This window comes from Culicoides brevitarsis, chromosome 3 (assembly GCF_036172545.1).
Source record: "Culicoides brevitarsis isolate CSIRO-B50_1 chromosome 3, AGI_CSIRO_Cbre_v1, whole genome shotgun sequence".
NCBI lineage: Eukaryota > Metazoa > Arthropoda > Insecta > Diptera > Ceratopogonidae > Culicoides > Culicoides brevitarsis.
Genome location: NC_087087.1, coordinates 1,917,196 through 1,941,054, shown reverse-complemented (window position 1 = coordinate 1,941,054; position 23,859 = coordinate 1,917,196). Strand labels below are relative to the sequence as shown.

At 26.6% G+C, this 23,859-nt stretch overlaps 3 protein-coding genes across 5 annotated transcripts in view; 2 read left to right on the top strand and 1 right to left on the bottom strand.

Annotated features, from left to right (window-relative positions):
• Positions 1-1,483: 1,483 nt before the first annotated feature.
• Positions 1,484-2,455, top strand: LOC134833545 (thyrotropin-releasing hormone receptor-like). Its single transcript, XM_063847897.1, has one exon. It carries the CDS (start codon positions 1,484-1,486, stop codon positions 2,453-2,455), a length of 972 nt encoding a protein of 323 aa, XP_063703967.1.
• Positions 2,456-3,682: 1,227 nt separating this feature from the next.
• LOC134833642 (uncharacterized) lies at positions 3,683-13,530 on the bottom strand. 2 transcript variants are annotated; one of them, XM_063848039.1, is made up of 6 exons: positions 13,324-13,530; positions 11,129-11,534; positions 10,491-10,606; positions 4,959-5,675; positions 4,196-4,416; positions 3,683-4,137 (listed from the first exon to the last, which is right to left on the bottom strand). In XM_063848039.1, the coding sequence occupies exons 2-6, from the start codon at positions 11,211-11,213 to the stop codon at positions 4,080-4,082; spliced, it is 1,197 nt and encodes a 398-aa protein (XP_063704109.1). In that variant the 5' UTR covers positions 11,214-11,534; positions 13,324-13,530; the 3' UTR covers positions 3,683-4,079. The 2 variants fall into 2 exon arrangements, with proteins under 2 accessions (XP_063704109.1, XP_063704108.1); XM_063848038.1 differs by having other exon boundaries at positions 3,683-4,118.
• A 1,380-nt stretch (positions 13,531-14,910) lies between these two features.
• LOC134835867 (cation-independent mannose-6-phosphate receptor) overlaps positions 14,911-23,859 on the top strand; it is a 44,093-nt gene continuing 35,144 nt past the window's right edge. For both annotated transcript variants that reach the window (XR_010162233.1, XM_063850856.1), the window contains exons 1-2: positions 14,911-15,162; positions 16,363-18,343. Coding sequence is in view for 1 of the 2 variants with exons in the window: in XM_063850856.1 (XP_063706926.1) it covers positions 15,088-15,162; positions 16,363-18,343 (2,056 nt within the window). In the remaining variant the exon portion in view is untranslated. The remainder of the gene's footprint in view (positions 15,163-16,362; positions 18,344-23,859) is intronic.

Below are 23,859 nucleotides of genomic sequence, written 5' to 3'. Positions count from 1 at the left end.
TGCTCTTTTGAACTTATCTTTAAAGAAATTTCATAAAATTTTACTTTTTTTATCTTATCCATGATCATAATTTATGAACAAAAGCTCATTTGAAATACCAAAATTTATTTCCAAAAAATATATTTTTTTAAATTTTTTACTTTTAAAAAAAAATTAACGTCAGCAAAGTAAAATCTGACTCTGAAAAAGTTAAAAAAAATAAATATTTTATAAAATTAAATTTTTATATTGTTTGAAAAATTTTTAAATTTTTTTACTTGCTAAAGTTAAAAATTTTTATTTTAATGATTTTTTTTAATTATTTCTTGAATTGCAAAAAATTTTAAATTCTTCAAAAATTTTACTTTTTTTTATAATTTTTGATGTTTTAAGTTATATAAAATTCAAAATTTGCTCTATTGGTTTATCATTTATTAAAATTTTAATAATTTTTATTAATTTTAATTTAATTATTTAAAAAAATATTTTATTAAAAAAATTTATCAAAAATTAAAAAAAAAATTTTTTGAAGAATGTTATTAATTTTTAATTAATTTTTAATGACATTTAATTAAAAATTTTTTTTTTATCTTACTCATTATCATAATTTATGAACAAAAGTTCTTTTGAAATACCAAAATTTATTTCCAAATTTTAAAAAATGTTCAATTTTTTGACTTTTTTCAAGTCAATAGAGCAAAATTTATCACTAAAAAAATTAAAAATATAAAAATTTAGCTCTCTAAAAATTTTTTTTTACAAAAACAGACAAATTTCATTAAAACTCTTACCTGAAACGACAACAAATTTTTAAAAAAATTCAAATTTTCCGTACAACTTTTACCTCAAAACGAACAAACTGACTCCCAAATCTCCAAATAGCGCATTTTTCCTTCAAAACCCGATAAACTATTAACTAAAAACTTGTCAAATAGCTTTAATCCGATTTTAAATAATAATTTATTGAAGTAATTTATGTATTTAGTGTAAAAAAAATAAAAAAATATATTTTATTAATCAAAATAATGTCACGTACGTAAAAAAAAATGAAAAATTAACACTTTAACTTTTTTTTTTAAAATAAGAAGGCTTCAAACTTTTACACAAACACAAAAACTGAACACTTTGTGCATGGAACTATCCTCTTTTCTATTAAATCTTTGAACTTGAACCTCTTTTGTAAATATATTTTTTGAGAATTTTGATGCATAAATTTTTTTTTGTACAAAATTTGAAGAAATTTTAGAGTAGATGTAGATTTTTTTCATAGAAATTGGCACTGTAGCGTAGTTTCTTTTATAAATACAAAAAAAGTAGTGAATGGGATTTTAAATAAATGGTGAATGGGCATGCGGTTATTGGGCTTTCGGCTTGACCTGAGGTGAGTTTTTAACTTTTTTCATTGAATTTTTTTAATTTTTTCGGGATTTTTTCTATTCTTGTCTTTTTTTCCAACTTTCTGTCTCCCATTTTTAGTCCTATCTTATCAATTGCATCATATCAGATGGAAACGTATATCGATGGTAGCGAGGTTGCAGTCTGTCTCACTTCCGTAGACACCTTTTGGCCCGCATTCTTTTTCATTTTCAGCATAACCATCTTCTTTTTTCTCCCGTTGCTGATTCTGATCGTGCTGTATTCCGTCATTGCGAAGCATTTAATGGAAAATCCGGGAATTATTTCGCAAGGACATCGCAACAACGTCTTGAAATACCGGAAACAAGTGATTTTCATGCTTGGAGCTGTCGTTTTGAGTTTCTTCCTGTGTCTCCTGCCATTTCGGGCACTGACTTTGTGGATAATTGTCGTTCCGCCGCAGACAATTTTGGAAGTTGGCTTGGAAGGATACTACAATTTGTTGTATTTTTCGCGAATTATGCACTATTTGAACTCGGCGATGAACCCAATTTTGTATAATTTGATGTCCAGCAAGTTTCGGGAGGGATTTTTACGGTTGTTGGGATGCAAATCGATGGTTCGTCACAAACTGACGGCAAGCACGAGGAAAGGAACGTTCCATACAACGTCAACGAATCTCAGTTCGAGCAGCAATAGCGAAAAAAGACGCGAATTGCGACGAGCCAGTGTCAGTAATCGACGCAGTATGGATGAATCGACGACTTCGACAAGCAGCGAGGCGACAAATAACGGCAGAAAACTCAGTTTTGAAGAAGCTTCGGGAAATGTCTTGAAATGTGCACGAGCCATCCTCATCCAAAATAACGTAATTGAAGAATTAGACGAAACTGCGACGCCTCAACAGGAAAACGCTCCGTCTTCATATCAAAATAACTCGGAAGAAAACGAAAATTTACTTGAAAAATCTGAAAAAATAGAAAAAAATGAAGATGATGAGGAACAATCTTTGGTTGAACCAAATATCGTGAGGATTTTAGAAGCAACTGACACAAATACTCCCGATTTTCCCGAAATTGACTTGGAAAATCTGAAAAATGCGAAAGAAAGTTTAGTTTAATTTTAAAATTTTAATTAATTAATTAAAAAATCTTGAATTAAAAAAAAATATTTTTTTTACCTTTAAAATTGAATTAATTCACACTGCCATGCAATTGCCAAGCTAATAATAAAAAAAAAATAATTCAGAAACACAAATCTAGTCAATTATAAATTTATGGAGATTTTTCTTACTTTTTTAAGTAAAAACCCACCAAATGTGCTCGAACGACTCGGTTTGTCTTATATTTAGTTATTTTTGTACTTTTTTGGATAAAAAAGAGGTTTCAATGAAAAATAAAAAAAAAAACTAATAAAAATTAAGAAAAGAAAAATAAATACAATAAAAGAAATGTAATAAAAATAATATGCCATAGCTTTAATAAAAAAGTAACCACAAAATAATTATAAATGTAAAGTAGACAGAATTTATACAAGAAACTTATTGAACGTTTAAAAAAAAGAGAATAAAATAAAAATTGTAAGTTGGAAAGAAATTTATGAGATTTTTTTTTGTTTCGAATTGTTGAAGTTTAAAGGTAAGTTTAAGTTTTAATTAAAATTTAAAAAAAAATTAAAGAAAATTAAAAAAAATTAAAAAAATTTAAAAAAATTTTAAAAATTAAAAAAAAATTTAAAAAATTTAATAAATTTTAAAAAAAAATTTTGAATTTTAAAAATTTAAATTTTACCGAAATTTAAAAAAATAAAGTTTTTTAAAAATTTTCTTTTTTATACAAGATTTAAAAAATTTTTTTATTTAATTAAAATTTAATTTTTCTGCAAATTTTTTATTTTTTTTTCAAAAAATTTAAATATTTTGAATTTTTTTTATTTGAAAAAAATAAAATAAAAAATAATTAAAAATTTTTAATTTTTAAAATGTTAAAATTTGAAAAAAAAATAAAAAAAATTTAATTTCAAAAAAAATTTATTTTAAAATTAATAAAAAAAAATTTAAAAAATTTTTAATAGTTTGAATTTTTAAAAAATATTTGAGAAAATTAAATTAATTTAATAAATAAAATAAAATTATAAAATTAACAAAATTTAAATAAATTTCAGTTACAATTTTTCTTTCAATTAAAAATTTAAAAAAAATTAAATTACAAACCTTTTAATTTTTTTTGAAAAAAATATTTTCATGAAATTTTTGAGCCTTTCATCGTAATTTCTCAACATTTTCTATTCATAAAAAAAACTTCACTTAACTAATTAATTGAAAATATTTTATTTAAATTATCATTCTTATCACTAATTTTGTGTTAGAGTTCATTAACTGGCCTTTTTATTTTTTTTTATTAAATATTGTCTTTTTCTGCTAAATTAACGGTTTTCATCAAAAAAATTATTCAAAAACATGGCAAGCATAATATTGCTTTTTGTATGGGATGGTAAGCATTGTCACAGCGATATGAATTAGCATGGAGGAGATTTTCTTATGTGCGACGACTGGTTGTTTTTTGAACATGATCTCGACTGCATTACGATAATTTCCTTAATTTTCCTATTTTTTCTTGCTGATGAGATAAAAATTTCAGTTTTTGGGATAAAAATTGGCCACAAATTTTGTTTTTTTTGCATCACAATTGTCGACTTATCATCACGGCATGCGAGTTTTTATGCTTTACGAGGCATACGTTTCTCTAAATCTCTTTTGTACGTGCTGATAGGCATTGTAGATTCTGAAAGAGATTCACAAATCTTGAATTAATAAATAGCACTGAAAATGTTCCTTCGTTCGAGTCAATTAGCAACTTACTTTATTTTGGCATTTTTCAGGGAAGTCTTTCGACGATTTTTATTTGTTGGTTCGATACTTTCCGTGCTCGAACTTGATCCTTCTTGTTGCTGATACGCGAGTGTATGATGAGGCTCAATGGGCACAATGTTGGTTTCGTTATCCGGATGACAGAAAAATGCGATTGAATGTCGTCCGCGATTTCGGATGTATTGTTGGCGGGGAATTATTACGCGATGGGGCTGAAATTTAATGAGAAAAAGGTAAATTTTTTATTGATTTTATTAAAAAAAAATTATTGACAATTTAAATTTTGACAGATATAAAATTTGAAAATCGCCTTTTTCTAATTCAAAAAAAAAAAATTTTTTTCATAAAAAAAAAAAAAGAATTATTTGAAAATTAATTATTTATTTTTCATAAAATTATTTTTAAAAATTCTAAAATTAAATCTTTATGTTTTTTATAAAAAAAAAATAATTAATATTAAAAAATTAAAATTAACTTAAATTTTGACAGAGGCAAAATTTGAAAATCGCCTTTCTGCTAATTCAAAAAAAAAATTTTTTTGAAGAAATTTTAAAATTTTTAAAGGAAAATTAATTTTTTTTATAAAATTATTTTTAAAAATTCTAAAATAAAATTTTTATGTTTTGAATTAGAAGAAAGGCGATTTTCAAATTTCACATCTGTCAAAATTTGAATTGACATTTACGATTTTCTGTCAAAATTTAACATTTTTCGACTTTTTTAGCGAATTTTCTTTAAAAAAATAAAAACTTACGAGAGCAGGATACTTTTCCTGTGTCCAAAGCGACAAAAGTTCTCCTGTATTGATCAAAATTGCTCCCGGCAAATGCCCAACGCGTTGCCATTTCTCTGTTCCGGGTAACTTGACTTCCAATCCGCCTTCCGAGTCTTGCGCCAAAAGCGTAAAAGTCCCGTAATCACAATGCGGACCGCATCGCGTGACATTTTGATTCAACAACTCCTCGGCATTATCGGTCTCGTCATCCTCGTCGAGGCGGATATCTAATCTGTCTAATGCGCATCGCTGATAACTGTATGTCGAACTGCCCTTGATGAGTTCACACTTGCCATCATCCTCAACGAGCGGCGGATAATACAACAACCGGAACGTCGTACAATTCTCATCTTCGCCACTCAACATGTGTTCGTGCTTCTCCGTGAAAAAGTTATGCGGTAAATTTAGCGCAACAGCAACTGCTTGCAACATAAATTTCGCTAATTTCGTAAATTCCTTCGCCAAATCCGCCATATGAGCTTGAAATCCGGGAATGGGATCTTCGGGAATTGCGAGTTCGCCATTTTCCGCAAATGCGCAAATATTAAATGCGTGTCGCAATTCGCCGGATTTGCCGAATTTTTCGTGATTGGGTTTCACATATCCTTGATTGTGATTGCCGTTTCGTAAATATTTCTCCTTTACATCTTCCGGAAGTTTGCAGAACTCATCCAATAGTTCGTAAGCGTATTTAAGCTGAAAAAAAAAGAAAGAGGAAATTGAATCATTGAGTAATTAATCATATTTTTGCTCTATTTCTGTCATAAATGTGTCACACAGGTTCAATGAAACTCTTGTTTATTTACATTCGAAACACAAAAGACTTGACAAGTTCTTGCTAACGATATAAAATTGAAGATAAGAAGGCGCCGTTTAGCTTATGGCGCAATTATACATGAGATTTTGTCAAAAAAATGAGAAAAATTTTTAAAAATCAATTTAAAAAAAATTTAATTTTTTTCATTATACTGTTTGTTTGAATTAGCAAAGAAGCGATTTTCAAATTTTTAACGGTCAATTTTTAAATTGACATTTTCAAATTTTTACTCAAAATTTTTGAAAAAATGAATTTTCCTTAAAAAAATTAATTTTTTTTTCTTAATTTTTGTTTGAATTAGCAAAACAGCAATTTTCAAATTTTTAACGGTTAATTTTTAAATTGACATTTTCAAATTTTTACTCAAAATTTGTGAGAAAAAATAATTTTCTTTTAAAAAAAATATTTTTTTTCATCTTAATTTTTGTTTGAATCACCAAATAAGCGATTTTCAAATTTTTAACGGTTAATTTTTAAATTGACATTTTCAATTTTTTTTTTTAAATTTGTGAGAAAAAAATTTTTTTTTTCAAATAAATTTTTTGTTACTTAAAAAAATTAAAATACGATTAAAAATAAAACAATTTTTTTAATTTCCAAAAATTTTTTTTCAATGTCAATGACTTAAAATCACAAATTGAACCATAAAACCTCACTTAATGACATGTGATGCCCGCCTTATCATTAAATTTGTGTCATGTTCCGATGATCGCGCTGTTTCTATTAGCTTTTTAAAAAGTCGCACATTTTTTCGCATCTCTTTCCACAAATATTAGAGACACGTGTCTCCTTGTGCGATGAATTTGTTTTTTTATCTCTTTGTTGTTATCTCGAGCATTTTTTTTTCTTCAAAGTATTCGTAACAAAAATGCCGAGCAAGTAATCCAATCTGCATGAAAATTACAAAGTAAATATTATTGCGCGAAAGAGCGACTTCGACCAAGATAATTTTTATGACACAAAAGCTGCGAAAAAAAAATATTTAAGAGGCACGTCGCCGTCAACAATTATCATGTGTCGTAAAACGAAAAAGTTGACGCGAAAAAAATCCCCAATTGTTCGATTCCATTCATAAAACTTACAAAAAGCTTATCGCACGAAATATTCCGCGGGAGTCACTGATAAGACAAGTTTCATAAGAATCTCCATGATCAAAGTCCCCTCATTGAAAAATTTAATCTGAGCTTGAGATTTGAGTCAAGTGCAGCTACTGTTCATTAAAATTTTATTGCTATCATGAGTTTCGTAGCTGACTGAAATATTTTGTTATTATTAGAAATATTTGAGGATTTTCTTTGTTTTCGTTACAAAAATCAATTTTGAACTAAATATAAAATTTCTTATCAAAAGAGTTAATATTAGAGCGATTTTTTGTCGGTGCGATAAGTGAATGAATGTCGATGGGAAGGAAATCGTTGCAAAGTTTCAACAATCTGTCAATCAAATTTCTTGCAAATCATTGATTTTTTTCGATTCCAATTAAATGATAAAATAAAAATATTTTCGGCGCGAATTATCGCTCGAGTGTTAATTTTTAAAAGTCACTGTTTCAAGTAATTCGTCAAGAAGTTTAAACGGAAGTGCGATTAAAGGGCTTGGCATGGTTCAACGACATGTTGTTTGAGAAATTTTAGGTTAGATCGTGATCTTTTCCAATTTTTTTTTTACTTTTTAATTTTTTTTATAATTTTTTTGACTTTCAGATTTTTGATATTTTTTTATTTTAAATTTTTTATTTTATTTTTTATAATTTTTTTTAATTTGCATGTTGAGATTTGTGCAAATGTTTGTTTATTTTTGCACGTGTTGACATTTTTTCTCAGATTTGGCGCCAATTTCATTATGAGGAGTACGATTTTGTGTAACGTACGTCAGTTTCTTGTTTACATTTCTCACAAAAAGACGCGTTTTATAATTTCTCGCAAATTTAAAGTTTTTTTTTTCTTAAATTATTGAAAATTTCTTTAAAAATAATATTTTTATCGATAAACTATAAAGAAAATTAAAAATCCATTTATTTGATTGTCAAGGAAATATAAAGATTCTATTGATTTTTTTTTTTTTTTGATGAATTCAAGGAAAAATAAAAAAAAATCTTAAAATTGATAATTTTTGGTAAGTAAAAAAATAAAATTTTCTAAATTTTGATAAAAAATTAAGATATTTAACAAAACTTTTCACATAATTTCGTTATTTTCAGACAAAAAACTCATTAAATACTCAAAAAAATCCCCTTTTGCAACTTTGAGGTTATGTCAGAAGATCAACTTTACAAATTTTTGTTGATAAAAACGTAATTTCGATGCAAAATGAAACACCGCAGAAGATTCATGCTCAGTTAAACTCCAACAAAAGGCATCAATTCTCGCATGTCAACGCTGTTATTGGCTATCAACCAACAAAAAATCATCGCAACAACAATTTTTTTCTACATTGTTAAACAAACATGCATTTAATGACCTGAACGTTGAACAGCTGTGTGATCGATGACATAATATTTGATACCAAATCACTTTCACTCGTCGTTTTTTGCACTTTTTTAACCTTGATACAACGGGAAAAATTTCCCAAAGCAATTGACCGCGATGCGTGTGACAAAAAATCGACAGCATTTGCATTTAATTGCAAAACAAACAAAATTGACGTCAATTGCGGTATGTCTGAACGATTTGTAATGACATTTCTTTTTACGGAAAGGGTGTAAAATGAAGAAACGACAAAAATTAATGAATATTTTGCAATTTTTTGTTTACTACAGACACTTGTCCATTTCAGGTACAATTCGCAGCACGTCGCATTCCGTACATGGCTATTTGGAACATTATGAGGTGAGAATATTTGATAAGTACCTGCGCTATTGTGTTTTTGTTGTTTTTATTTGAAAAACAAACAATTTTTTTTTCACTCCAGTTACTGTGTGAAATTCGTGTTTTGTTCGTTCATTCAAAAAATTTGCTCGAAAGTTCTTAGACAAAAGCGTTTCATTTGCAAATACTTGCTAATTTTGCATCTTTTCTAATCAATTCACAGAAAATGACCTCATTCAATTTTCGTTACCTGAATTTCATGCATTTTATCTTCCTTTAACGAGATTAAGAACCCACGATTTTTTTGTTTTGTTGTAAAAAAAAAAGTACAATAAATCATTGAAAGTTACAGTTTTAAATGCAAATTTACTTCCTTCACGTTTGTCGCACAGCGAGGCATGATATTCGACAACTTCATGTCGTGATCAGCAATTTTTTGTGGGGTGAGAAACGAAACAGTTTTTGTTTTGTTGATGAGGAAGTCGAGAATCGGGTGAGTTTTTTAAAGTTTTGATTAATTATGGGTTCGGATTTGATAGTTTAAGGCGATTACGGTACTTTTTGATCATTTTTAGTTGATTTGAATCGAGTTCTGAACGGATAGAAGCAAGTTTTGAACAAAGAAGGTAAATTTTGATTAATTGAATGATATTTACGTTCATTTTTAATACGCTTTATAATGTTTGAGAATGAATTTTGTTCATATTTTTAACTTTTTAAGTAAAATTTACTTCATAAAAAATTATTTTTGAATGTTTTTTAATTAAAAATTTTTTTTAAACATTAAATTAAATAAAATAAATTTTAAATAAAAAAATATAAAATTTTTGATATTTTTAATAATTTTTTTATTTTATTTTTTATAATTTTTTTAATTTTTTTTATTCACAAATTGTTTGAGAATCAATTTTTGACCTTTAAAAAAAAATTACTTCATAAAAAATTATTTTTGTATTTTAATTTAAAAATAAAATTTAAATTTAAATTTTTAATTTTATTTTTAAAATTTTATTTTATAAATTTTTTTATTTAAAATTTAATTTTAATTCAAAATTGAAAATTAAATAAAAAATTTATTAAAATTTTAAATTTTTTATTTTAAAAAATTAATTTTTTTTTAATTTAATTTTTTTTTAAATTTTTTAAATTTAAAAAAAAAAAAAAAAAAAAATAAAAAAAAAGAATTTAAAAACTTTAAAATTTTTCATTTTAAAACTTTCAATTTAATTTTGAATTTAATATTATTAAAATTTATTTTTAAAAAAATTATTTTTTTCAAATTAAAATTTAAAATTTAAATTTTCAAAAACTTTTATTTTTAAAAAAATTTTAAAAAAATAAAATTTAATTTTAATTTTAATAAAAAATTAAAAAAAAAATAAATTAAATTAAAAATTTAAATAAAAAAAAAATTTAATTTTTTTATTTTATTTTTTTATTTTTTTTTTAAATTTAACAAATAAAAAATTTAAAATTAAAAAAAATAAAATAATTCATTAAAGTTTGAGGTTAAATTTTATTTAAATTTTTAATTTAATTTTGAATTTAATTTTATTTTAATTTTTTAAATTTAAATTAAAATAATTTAAAACTTTTTTTAATTCTTGAAAAAAAACATTAAATAATTGTCAGCAATAATATTTGCTTATCAAACAAAATATTTTCCTAAAACTCATCAATTACATCTCATTTTAGTGCAATAACAACATTTGATGAATCATTCTCAAACAAAATAATCAACGAACGTCATTCACACTTTTTTTCTCTCGTAGCTATCAACATCCAACGCACGACTCGCTTTTGTCAACATCATCGTGCATCGTGCAGTAATTGAAACCATATCACTTCGCGGCAAAAAAAAAAAAGTTGCTCGAATAGAAATCTTACCTTTTCCTCTTGAATGCCGTGATTCACGAGCAAAGCGAAACCCTTTTCCGTCAGTGCTTTTTGCAGTTGTTGCGCTACTTTATTCACAACCGACTTGTGAGGAATTTCTTCGGTACCTGAAAGGTAAGAGAGATTATTCAAACGTCAATTAACTTCGTTACATAATTCATTTTTTTTTTATTTTTTATTTGAACAGAGCTTTAAAGCAAACATTTAAAGAGAGGCGAAGAAAAAATTGCTAATGAAGATGTCGTTACGAAGTTCAAGAGTGTCTAGACGATGTTCGGGTTTCATTTCGCATGAAGTTATCGCATGACACGACGATATCTGTGTTAAGGTTCCCATTCTAAGAATTGTGATGTAACGCGCGGTTATTTGCATAAAAAATATCGATCGTAAAAATTATTGTTCGAAACAGGTTTGTATGGAACAGGAAATCCCCTGATTTTTAAAAAAAAATTTTTTTATTTTAGGAGAAAACGAATTTCATGAGAACAAAATTCTAAATGGAGACACACGTGAATATTAGAATCAGCTGTTTATTGCTGCGAAGGTCGTTTCACGTAAAATTGACCTTGAAGATCATCACGAATCTCGAAATCTATTTCAATTAATCCAAACCAAGCATAAAAACTCACCGCAATGCGCGAGATCAATGATGTTCACTTGCGCCTTCGTCAGAAGTGTCTCGACTTTTTTGTCCTCTGTCTGAGTGTTGATCATTTTTTTTTTGTTTGTTTTGTGTGTAAATTAATCACTTTCTATTTCACTTGAAGTGCTTTTAACTTGCTTTGTACGTCTTTTCACTTGACTTATATATTCTTTCGGCTCGAATTGTGATATAACAACAAACTTTATGATTTTGTTGAATAATACACAATTTATTACTCATCTAATCTCTTCGTGTTACGATTTTCCGTACAAACTCTCGTTACTTTTTTTTCACTTTTTTTTTTATCGTGCAATTGAGTTTTTTCTTTTGTTCAACGATCGGCGCGTTGTTAAAGTTGTTGTTGCTAATGAAGTTGTTTATGTGATATTTTTCTAGAATGAAATAGAAGAACAAAACATGAATATTTTTATAGAGTTGAAGTAAAAAAAAAACAATTGACAGATAGTTGAAAATAAAAAAAAAAACAATCGCTCATGGCGTAATTAAAGAGATAATTGTTTGTGAGATAGAACGCGAGTTACAAAAACAATTGAAGTTGCATCGTTAGAGAGGGACAATTTTTTTTTCAAATAATCTAAGTCAATATTTATTAAATTTTTATTAAAAGTTAAATTTATCAAAAATTTCATTTAAAAAAAAAATTTTTTTTTTTAATTTTGCAAAATTATTTTTTTGATTTCTCAAAAATTTCCCTTTTAAAAATAATTTGTGCAAAAAACAAAAAATTTATGTCTCTCATGAAAATGAATTTTATCAAAAATTTAATTTAAAAAAAAATATTTATAAATTTCAAATAATTTAAGCCAAGCAAAAAATTTTATAGTCTCTCATGAAAGAGAAATTTATCAAAATTTTTTTTTTTTTTTTGATATTTTAATTTTTTTAAATTTCTCCGAATTGATTCAAATTCTTAAAAAAATTTCATTGAAAATTTTTTTGTCCCTGAAATTTATTAAAAATTTCATTTAAAAAAAAAATTTTCGTCTCCCAAGAAAAAAAAATTTTCAAAATTTTTTTGATTTTATTTTGATTTTTATTTAAAGTAACTCAAATTCTCAAAAGTTTTCCATTAAAAATAATTTGAGCAAAATAAAAAAAATTACTATATTTAATTTCAAAGAAAATGTTCAATTTTCCTTTAATGTCTCAAAAAATTTTAAATCATAAAAAAATTAAGCCAAGCAAAAAAAAAAAGAAAAATTTTTCAATTCAATTCAAAAAATTTTTTTTGATGTTTTAATTTTTTTTAATTTCTTCGAAGTCGTTTGAGTTCCCAAAAATTTTTCATTTAAAAAAAAAAAATTTTACATCTTTAATGAAAGTGAAATTTATCAAAAGAATCATTTCATGGAAAATCTTTTATGTCCCAATTTTTTTTTTAATTTCTCCGAAATGACTCAAATTCCCAAAAATTTCCCATTTTCGTGCCAAAATTACGAAATTTCAATATTCACGTGAAAACGCGTCATTCGAATTTCCATGCTGCTTATGTTTATGTTTCATACACGTTCTAAATTTATCTCGAGAGACATTTCTCGTCTCGCGTAGACAAAACATCTGACGCTCTAACGAATCGATTGCATCCTAATTAAACATCAAATAATGATCAATCAACGTTGTTCCAAGTAAAGGCATTAAATTGAAAGTTGCAATTGAAGGTGCTTCGTATGAACTTGACATCGCTTCGTTTTGTCGTCGTCCTTGAACTCCTTTTCGAAGCCCTTTTGTGCGATCGTTGAACCGGTAATGTGTCTCGTTTGTTCTTCGTTGTCCTTCGAAAGAACGAGAAAACGGAGAAAGAAGGGATGATGATCAATGAACTACGTGATCGCAACTCCTTGTGTCGATGATTACTGTCATTAAATCGTCTCTGTTTTTTTTTCGTCAATTATTTCATGATCATCATCTTCTGCAGTGAACGCGGCGTTTCATGGTGTTGGTAATGCACAATCTCACAAAAGATAACATAAACTTGTATGTATTTGTCTCGGTTTTTTTTTCTGTTTGTTTGTTGGTTGTTGCGAGAGATTCTTTGTCGTTTTCAAACAAATTTCGAGCTCTTGACGACGACAAAAGTTTTAAAAGAGAGCCGATTGATCATATGTTATGTTACGTGTAATTTTGTGAAATTTTTTGCAAATTCATTTTTTTCCTACTTACAATTTTTTGCGATGAGGTTCGAACATGAAGGCAATTTATTGGGTTCCAATGAGATTTCCTTCTTCCGTTGCTTTTGTAAGGCTCTCTATTGCTCCAAGTTGAAAGTTTTTCCGATTTCTTGAGATTTTGCTGGCGTTAGAAGCTCTTCACTACATTTACAAGAAAGAAAATTTATAAATTTTACTGAAGAGATGTTAATTCCACGCCGTTCAACACACAACTGATTTATGAATTGAGCAAGTATTTTAAAATAAAGTAAATGAATGGCAGAAAGTCTCTCGTGTATGAACCTCGTACGTCAACGTTAACGCACACGTACAATGAGAATGTGTTTGTGAAAGATTTTTAAATATTTATTTGATGTTTGGTTATGTATGTGATGATGATGATTGGATCATCGGAGTTCGAAGAAATGAATGAGAACGCATGAATTGTTTGTTATCAACACACAGTTAATTTGTCATTCCATTGCCCGAAGGTTCATTAGCTGCTGCGTGTTTAGCTGGAAAGTAGGTGTTTATGAAGAGAAAAGAAGTTTATGGTTAAAAATGGCCTTGAAAATAACGAGCTTCGATTTTAAATTTGATGGGTTCAAGTAGAAAAAATGTTCAAATTACGTCATTTTGTTTGATAAAAAATTTATTTTAAAATAAATTTTATTAAAAAAAAATTAAACTGTCATTTTAAAAATTTATCCGTTAAAATTTCAAATTATTTTTTTGACTTAAAATTAAAAAAAAATATTTGTTTTAAAAATTTATAAAAATATGAAAAAGTCAAATTTCAATATTTTTCGTTAAAAAATTTTAAAATGATTTTTTTATAATTTTTAAAAATTAAATTATAAATAAATTAAATTATTTTTTTTATTTAATTTTTAATTTTTAAATCTTGATAAGAATAAAAATTTTTATTTATATTATTTTATTTTAATTTTTTTTTTCAAAAAAAAATTTTTATTAAAAAAAATTTTTTAAAAATTTTTTAAAAAAATCAATTTTAAAGTTTTGAACGGAAAATATTGACTTTTTCATATTTTCAAATTTTTAACATAAATTTTAGAAACAAATTTTTTTTTTATTTTTTAAAAAAATTTTAGTCGAAAAAATAATTTGAAATTTTACCGGATAAATTTTTAAAATGACAATTAAAATTTTTTTTTCGTTAAAAATTTTAAAATTAATTTTTTTTATAATTTTTGAAATTATTTTTTTAACTTAAAAAATTAAAAAAAAAATAAAATTAATTTTTCAAAAAATTTCACAAAAAAAAAAAATTATGAAAAAGTAAAATGTCAGTTCAAAAAATTTTCCGTTAAAAATTTTTTTATTTTTTTTTTTTTGCAAAAAATGAACTTTTGACTTCTTTCTAATATCAAAATTGTCATTTTATCGTAATTTTTTGCATCAAAGCAAATTTTCAACGCATTTACTTCCCTTTTCAATTCAAACTCTATTCAAGCATTCCCCCAACCAGCATGCGCGCAACTGCGCTTCACGATATCGCCGCACACATTCACACAAACTCGCTATTTGTCAATAAACACACAGCAAAGTACCGTCAGTTTGTTTTGAATTTCCGACTATTTGCGTTGTCTCCGAATTTTATCGCGAAAATAATCGCATAAACAACGATATCTTATCAATTTACCGCTGTAAAATCGTTTCTTTGTGCATTTTCTTCGAGAATCGATGAACAAAAATTCATAAATCGACGGAAAAAAGTTCCTGCTAATCATCCAAAGTGTCTAAAAAAACATCTGAAATGACAAAAATACCAAAATTGTTGATTCATTGTTTTGTTACGGCGATTTTTTGTTGTGCCTTATCCAGAACGGAGGTAAGACAAATGTTTTCAGATAAGAATTACGTGATGAGAGTCACGAGAATTCAAATAAACGAGAGATATTTCAATGATTTTGATGGATTCCTGCAAAAAATTTAATTACAAGGCGAAGCATGAGTAATCAGTTCGTGTGTAAAGTGACGTGTGTTATATAGGAATGTGTATGTCGGTTCTTATGTTTATATGGAATCAGCTGTTTTTTGTATGTTTTTATGTGCGGGATACACATTGAATTGATTTCTACATGGAGTTACCCAAAAATCATAAGAAATTAAAATTTTTAGTTTTTTATGTGAATTAAAAAAAAAATTATAAATGTCAATTCAAATTTTGACAGTTAAAAAATTTTAAAATTGCTTTTTGCTCATTTAAAAAAAAAATAATGAAATTTTTAGTTTTTAAAAAAATCATTTTGTGAAGAAAATTTAAAATTTTTCAAATTTGTGAATTTTTTTTTTATTTAATTAAATGTAATTTTTTTTATATTTTTGAAAAAAAAAATAATTTGATTTTCAAAAGCAAAACTTTAAAGAAATTTTAAACCATTGTAAAAAATTAAAAAAAAATTAAACTTGTATTTTTTTTAAATGGTAATTTTGACTTTTAACTTTTTTTAATAAGATTATAATTTTTTTTTTCAACTGTCAAAATTTGAATTGACATTTTCAAAAAAAATTTTTAAAAAATGAAAAAATTTTTTAAATTTTTTTTTTTTGAATAATTTTTTTTTCAAATTTTCAATTTTTTTTCAAAATTTAAAATTTTTTTACAATTAAAAAATTTTAAAATTGCTTTTTGCTTATTCAAAAATTTATTTTAAAAGTTTTTTCATATTGTATGAATTTTTTTCAAAATTGAAATTATTATTTTTTCAGTAAAAAATTTTAAAATTTTTCAATTTTAAATTTTCAAATTTTTTATAATTTTTTCTTTTTAAATTTGAGTATTTTTTTTATTTTGCAACCGTCGAAATTTGAATTGACATTTTTATATTAAATTTAAAGAAGAAAATTAAAAAAAAATTCTGATAAAAAGTTTTTTCAAATGAAGTTTTTTTTTCTGAATGAAATTTAAATAATAAAATTTATAAAAAAAAAAATTTAAATGTCAATTCAAAATTTGACAGTTAAAAATTTGAAAATCGCCTTTTAGCTAATTCAAACTAATTTAATTTTTTTTATCTTTTATTTTCAGATCGTAACAAGCGACAAAAGCTGCCTTATCACAGATCCCCATTTAAATTCAACTTTCGACTTCACAACACTCCATTCCGATTTGGGACACATTTTCAAGCACGACAATCTCACTTTCAAAATCAACGTTTGCAACAACGACCTAAATTGCAGCAAATACGAAACTCCCGTTGCCGCATGCGAAATCCAACCCGATTCTCACGAAGTCGTGTTAGGTTACAAAAGCACCTTAACATGGGACGACGGTCGAATTTCCTTCGATTTCGAGGGCGAACAATGCACGGCAACGGAAAAATATTCGCTGAAAACCGTTCTTTTGTGCAGCTATCGAATGCAACGCGAACCAATTCGAGTGATGCCAAAAACTCCAGATTCGTGCAAAACCTTCGCTTATTGGATGACAGAAGCGGCATGTCATCCGCGATACAACGACAGAAGTTTGTGCGTCATGAAAGGGCGCGATGGGAAGGAAATTAATTTGAACCAACTTTACGAGATGAATCACAAAGTAACTGCTGGCGATGGAATTTCTCACTTTTTAATCAATTTGTGTCAACCTGTGATGTACGGAATTAACTCGACATGCCCGCGGGACTCGAGTATTTGTTTTGTGGATCAAAAAGAATCAAATCCATTGAAAAAATTCAAAAATTTCGGAACTCTCAAAGGGATGGCTTATGAAGACGATCAATATGTTGTTCATTATTCGACGCAGGAAAAATGCCCAAAAGCTCCGGAAAAGTTTATTCGAACAAAAATCATCTTGGAATGCGATCGCGAGGACGAAGATTTGCATGAACCGGTTTTTGTTAAGGAAACTTCCGACTGCGAATTAATTTTTTCCATGTCAACAAATCTCGTGTGTGGCGTCGAAAGAGCTTGTTTCGCTTATAGCTCAAAATCCAACACAAAATTTGATTTAACTTCTTTGGCAAATCGAACTTTCCCCTTGACCCATAATGGAACTCAAATTTCTTACGGAATTTGTTCAACTCCCTTAGATCCTTGTGATGAAAAAGACGGAGTGTGTCAAGCTCCTTTGCTGAATCCCCATAAACGAGAAAAAGGCTTCGGAAAATTTTCAACTCAACTTTTGCTGAATGGCACAGATGATCATGTCGCGTTCGTTGAATACAAAGATGGCGACGAATGTCAAAACGGACAAAAATGGCGGACAATTATTACTTTTCATTGTGATGAAACGGGCAAAGAAACTTCAAAAATCATCGAAACTGCAAATTGTACGCTTGTTATTTCGCATCCGACGAAACTGATGTGCTCCCATAGTATTTCCTGTACGGGTCAAACAGAAGACGGGCGATTAATTGACTTAACTCGCTTGAAAAATCATCGAGGCAACTTTTTAGCGAAAGTCGATCCTTCGTTAAAAGACTTTAAAAATTACAAATTTTACCTGCACGTGTGTCGTCCTTTATTTTTGGAGCCTGGATTGAATTGCCCCGGAGCAAGTGCTTGTCGAACTATCACCGTTGACGGCAAAGAAGAACACGAAACGAGTTTGGGGTATCCTGATGTCAGTTTAACCATGGTGAATGATCTGCCAGTGTTGAAATATCTCAATGGAGGCATTTGTGAAAAAGATAATTCCACGGATTTGTCGACGGAAATTCAGTTTAGTTGTGATCCAACGCAAGGTTCTTCCGTGCCGCTGCTGACGGAAGTTCATGAGGACTGTCATTATATTTTTACGTGGAAAACGAATAAAATTTGTGATGCAAAAGTTTGTTCGTATTCGCAGGAAACGTGTTCGTTGGAAAATGCGGATCTGAAAAAAAGTTTGGATTTGAGACAAGTTTTTGGAGGAGAGAGTTTGCCTGTGAAGCATCGAAATGGATCGATTAATATTAATTTGTGTAATAAGGGGAATGATGTAGAGGAGGTTCTTGCTCAGTATAAAGATGATACGGTGATTTTTAAGTTTAAGGCGATGGAACATAAGTGTAATAATTCGAAAACGGAAGGTAAGAAATTTTTTTGTATTTTTTGAATTTTTTATTTGAAGATTTAGATTTTTGATTTTTTAGCAGTTTTGAGTTGAAAAATGATTAAAAATGATAAATTAGAGCCCTCTGACAAATTTTTATCCATTTGGAGCAAGATTTGACAAAAATTGCTTTGACACAGTTTTTGACATAGTTTTTGATTTAGTTTTTAAAACAAAACTATGTCAAAGAAAAAAATTTTTTTTCAGTTTCAATTTTTTGGCAGTTTTGAGTTGAAAAATGATTAAAAATGATAAATTAGAGCCCTCTGACAAATTTTTATCCATTTGGAGCAAGATTTGACAAAAATTGCCTTGACACAGTTTTTGACACAGTTTTTGACATAGTTTTTCTCTTGATTTAGTTTTTAAAACAAAACTGTGTCAAAGAAAAAATTTTTTTTCAGTTTCAATTTTTTGGCAGTTTTGAGTTGAAAAATGATTAAAAATGATAAATTAGAGCCCTCTGAACAAAGATTTGACAAAAATTGAGCTTGACAAATTTTTATCCATTTGACACAAAAATTTTTGACACAGTTTTTGACATAGTTTTTGACACAGTTTTTCTCTTGATTTAGTTTTTAAAACAAAACTGTGTCAAAGAAAAAATTTTTTTTCAGTTTCAATTTTTTGGCAGTTTTGAGTTGAAAAATGATTAAAAATGATAAATTAGAGCCCTCTGACAAATTTTTATCCATTTGGAGCAAGATTTGACAAAAATTGCTTTGACACAGTTTTTGACACAGTTTTTTTTTTCTCTTGATTTAGTTTTTAAAACAAAACTGTGTCAAAGAAAAAATTTTTTTTCAGTTTCAATTTTTTGGCAGTTTTGAGTTGAAAAATGATTAAAAATGATAAATTAGAGCCCTCTGACAAATTTTTATCCATTTGGAGCAAGATTTGACAAAAATTGCTTTGACACAGTTTTTGACACAGTTTTTTTGCTCTTGATTTAGTTTTTAAAACAAAACTGTGTCAAAGAAAAAATTTTTTTTCAGTTTCAATTTTTTGGCAGTTTTGAGTTGAAAAATGATTAAAAATGATAAATTAGAGCCCTCTGACAAATTTTTATCCATTTGGAGCAAAATTTGACAAAAATTGCTTTGACACAGTTTTTGACACAGCTTTTTTGCTCTTGATTTAGTTTTTAAAACAAAACTGTGTCAAAGAAAAAAATTTTTTTCAGTTTCAATTTTTTGGCAGTTTTGAGTTGAAAAATGATTAAAAATGATAAATTAGAGACCTCTGATAAATTTTTATCCATTTGGAGTAAATTTGACAAAAATTGCTTTGACACAGTTTTTGACACAGTTTTTTTGCTCTTGATTTAGTTTTTAAAACAAAACTGTGTCAAAGAAAAAAATTTTTTTCAGTTTCAATTTTTTGGCAGTTTTGAGTTAGAAAATGATTAAAAATGATAAATTAGAGCCCTCTGATAAATTTTTATCCATTTGGAGTAAGATTTGACAAAAATTGCTTTGACACAGTTTTTGACACAGTTTTTTTGCTCTTGATTTAGTTTTTAAAACAAAACTGTGTCAAAGAAAAAAATTTTTTTCAGTTTCAATTTTTTGGCAGTTTTGAGTTGAAAAATGATTAAAAATGATAAATTAGAGCCCTCTGATAAATTTTTATCCATTTGGAGCAAGATTTGACAAAAATTGCTTTGACACAGTTTTTGACACAGTTTTTTTGCTCTTGATTTAGTTTTTAAAACAAAACTGTGTCAAAGAAAAAATTTTTTTTCAGTTTAAATTTTTTGGCATTTTTGAGTTGAAAAATGATTAAAAATGATAAATTAGAGCCTTCTGATAAATTTTTATCCATTTGGAGCAAGATTTGACAAAAATTGCTTTGACAAAGTTTTTGACACAGTTTTTTTTCTCTTGATTTAGTTTTTAAAACAAAACTGTGTCAAAGAAAAAATTTTTTTTCAGTTTCAATTTTTTGGCAGTTTTGAGTTGAAAAATGATTAAAAATGATAAATTAGAGCCCTCTGACAAATTTTTATCCATTTGGAGTAAGATTTGACAAAAATTGCTTTGACACAGTTTTTGACACAGTTTTTTTGCTCTTGATTTAGTTTTTAAAACAAAACTGTGTCAAAGAAAAAAATTTTTTTCAGTTTCAATTTTTTGGCAGTTTTGAGTTGAAAAATGATTAAAAATGATAAATTAGAGCCCTCTGACAAATTTTTATCCATTTGGAGCAAGATTTGAGAAAAATTGCTTTGACACAGTTTTTGACACAGTTTTTGACACAGTTTTTCTCTTGATTTAGTTTTTAAAACAAAACTGTGTCAAAGAAAAAATTTTTTTTTCAGTTTCAATTTTTTGGCAGTTTTGAGTTGAAAAATGATTAAAAATGATAAATTAGAGCCCTCTGATAAATTTTTATCCATTTGGAGTAAGATTTGACAAAAATTGCTTTGACACAGTTTTTGACACAGTTTTTTTGCTCTTGATTTAGTTTTTAAAACAAAACTGTGTCAAAGAAAAAATTTTTTTTCAGTTTCAATTTTTTGGCAGTTTTGAGTTGAAAAATGATTAAAAATGATAAATTAGAGCCCTCTGACAAATTTTTATCCATTTGGAGCAAGATTTGACAAAAATGACTTTGACACAGTTTTTGACACAGTTTTTGACACAGTTTTTCTCTTGATTTAGTTTTTAAAACAAAACTGTGTCAAAGAAAAAATTTTTTTTCAGTTTCAATTTTTTGGCAGTTTTGAGTTGAAAAATGATTAAAAATGATAAATTAGAGCCCTCTGACAAATTTTTATCCATTTGGAGTAAGATTTGACAAAAATTGCTTTGACACAGTTTTTGACATAGTTTTTGACACAGTTTTGCTCTTGATTTAGTTTTTAAAACAAAACTATGTCAAAGAAAAAATTTTTTTTCACTTTCAATTTTTTGGCAGTTTTGAGTTGAAAAATGATTAAAAATGATAAATTAGAGCCCTCTGATAAATTTTTATCCATTTGGAGTAAGATTTGACAAAAATTGCTTTGACACAGTTTTTGACACAGTTTTTTTTTTCTTTGATTTAGTTTTTAAAACAAAACTGTGTCAAAGAAAAAATTTTTTTTCAGTTTCAATTTTTTGGCAGTTTTGAGTTGAAAAATGATTAAAAATGATAAATTAGAGCCCTCTGACAAATTTTTATCCATTTGGAGCAAGATTTGACAAAAATTGCTTTGACACAGTTTTTGACACAGTTTTTTTGCTCTTGATTTAGTTTTTAAAACAAAACTGTGTCAAAGAAAAAAATTTTTTTCAGTTTCAATTTTTTGGCAGTTTTGAGTTGAAAAATGATTAAAAATGATAAATTAGAGCCCTCTGATAAATTTTTATCCATTTGGAGTAAGATTTGACAAAAATTGCTTTGACACAGTTTTTGACACAGTTTTTCTCTTGATTTAGTTTTTAAAACAAAACTATGTCAAAGAAAAAATTTTTTTTCACTTTCAATTTTTTGGCAGTTTTGAGTTGAAAAATGATTAAAAATGATAAATTAGAGCCCTCTGACAAATTTTTATCCATTTGGAGTAAGATTTGACAAAAATTGCTTTGACACAGTTTTTGACACAGTTTTTTTGCTCTTGATTTAGTTTTTAAAACAAAACTGTGTCAAAGAAAAAAATTTTTTTCAGTTTCAATTTTTTGGCAGTTTTGAGTTGAAAAATGATTAAAAATGATAAATTAGAGCCCTCTGATAAATTTTTATCCATTTGGAGCAAGATTTGACAAAAATTGCTTTGACACAGTTTTTGACACAGTTTTTTTGCTCTTGATTTAGTTTTTAAAACAAAACTGTGTCAAAGAAAAAAATTTTTTTCAGTTTCAATTTTTTGGCAGTTTTGAGTTGAAAAATGATTAAAAATGATAAATTAGAGCCCTCTGATAAATTTTTATCCATTTGGAGTAAGATTTGACAAAAATTGCTTTGACACAGTTTTTGACACAGTTTTTTTGCTCTTGATTTAGTTTTTAAAACAAAACTGTGTCAAAGAAAAAATTTTTTTTCAGTTTCAATTTTTTGGCAGTTTTGAGTTGAAAAATGATTAAAAATGATAAATTAGAGCCCTCTGACAAATTTTTATCCATTTGGAGCAAGATTTGACAAAAATGACTTTGACACAGTTTTTGACACAGTTTTTGACACAGTTTTGCTCTTGATTTAGTTTTTAAAACAAAACTGTGTCAAAGAAAAAATTTTTTTTCAGTTTCAATTTTTTGGCAGTTTTGAGTTGAAAAATGATTAAAAATGATAAATTAGAGCCCTCTGACAAATTTTTATCCATTTGGAGCAAGATTTGACAAAAATTGCTTTGACACAGTTTTTGACACAGTTTTTTTGCTCTTGATTTAGTTTTTAAAACAAAACTGTGTCAAAGAAAAAATTTTTTTTCAGTTTCAATTTTTTTGCAGCTTTGAGTTGAAAAATGCTTAAAAATGATAAATTAGAGCCCTCTGATAAATTTTTATCCATTTGGAGCAAGATTTGACAAAAATTGCTTTGACACAGTTTTTGACACAGTTTTTTTGCTCTTGATTTAGTTTTTAAAACAAAACTGTGTCAAAGGAAAAAATTTTTTTCAGTTTCTATTTTTTGGCAGTTTTGAGTTGAAAAATGATTAAAAATGATAAATTAGAGCCCTCTGACAAATTTTTATCCATTTGGAGCAAGATTTGACAAAAATTGCCTTGACACAGTTTTTGACACAGTTTTTTTGCTCTTGATTTAGTTTTTAAAACAAAACTGTGTCAAAGAAAAAATTTTTTTTCAGTTTCAATTTTTTGGCAGTTTTGAGTTGAAAAATGATTAAAAATGATAAATTAGAGCCCTCTGACAAATTTTTATCCATTTGGAGCAAGATTTGACAAAAATTGCTTTGACACAGTTTTTGACACAGTTTTTTTGCTCTTGATTTGGTTTTTAAAACAAAACTGTGTCAAAGAAAAAATTTTTTTTCACTTTCAATTTTTTGGCAGTTTTGAGTTGAAAAATGATTAAAAATGATAAATTAGAGCCCTCTGACAAATTTTTATCCATTTGGAGCAAGATTTGACAAAAATTGCTTTGACACAGTTTTTGACACAGTTATGCTCTTGATTTAGTTTTTAAAACAAAACTGTGTCAAAGAAAAAATTTTTTTTCAGTTTCAATTTTTTGGCAGTTTTGAGTTGAAAAATGATTAAAAATGATAAATTAGAGCCCTCTGACAAATTTTTATCCATTTGAAGCAAGATTTGACAAAAATTGCTTTGACACAGTTTTTGACACAGTTTTTGACATAGTTTTGCTCTTGATTTAGTTTTCAAAACAAAACTATGTCAAAGAAAAAAATTTTTTTCAGTTTCAATTTTTTGGCAGTTTTGAGTTGAAAAATGATTAAAAATGATAAATTAGGTATTTAAATTTTTCAAAAAAAAAAAAAAAAAAATCAAAAATTTTTAAACTTCTCATGTTAAAATTAATTTTCTTAAATTT

Excerpts from the sequence above, each read along its gene's own strand:
- LOC134833642 (XM_063848039.1), bottom strand. The coding sequence starts at position 11,213 with ATGATCAACACTCAGACAGAGGACAAAAAAGTCGAGACACTTCTGACG. Across the intron at positions 10,607-11,128 it reads CATTGATCTCGCGCATTGCG|GTACCGAAGAAATTCCTCAC; the intron begins GTGAGTTTTTAT and ends CTTACCTTTCAG. Across the intron at positions 4,417-4,958 it reads AGGAAAAGTATCCTGCTCTC|CCCCATCGCGTAATAATTCC; the intron begins GTAAGTTTTTAT and ends ATTAAATTTCAG.
- LOC134833545 (XM_063847897.1), top strand. The coding sequence starts at position 1,484 with ATGGAAACGTATATCGATGGTAGCGAGGTTGCAGTCTGTCTCACTTCC.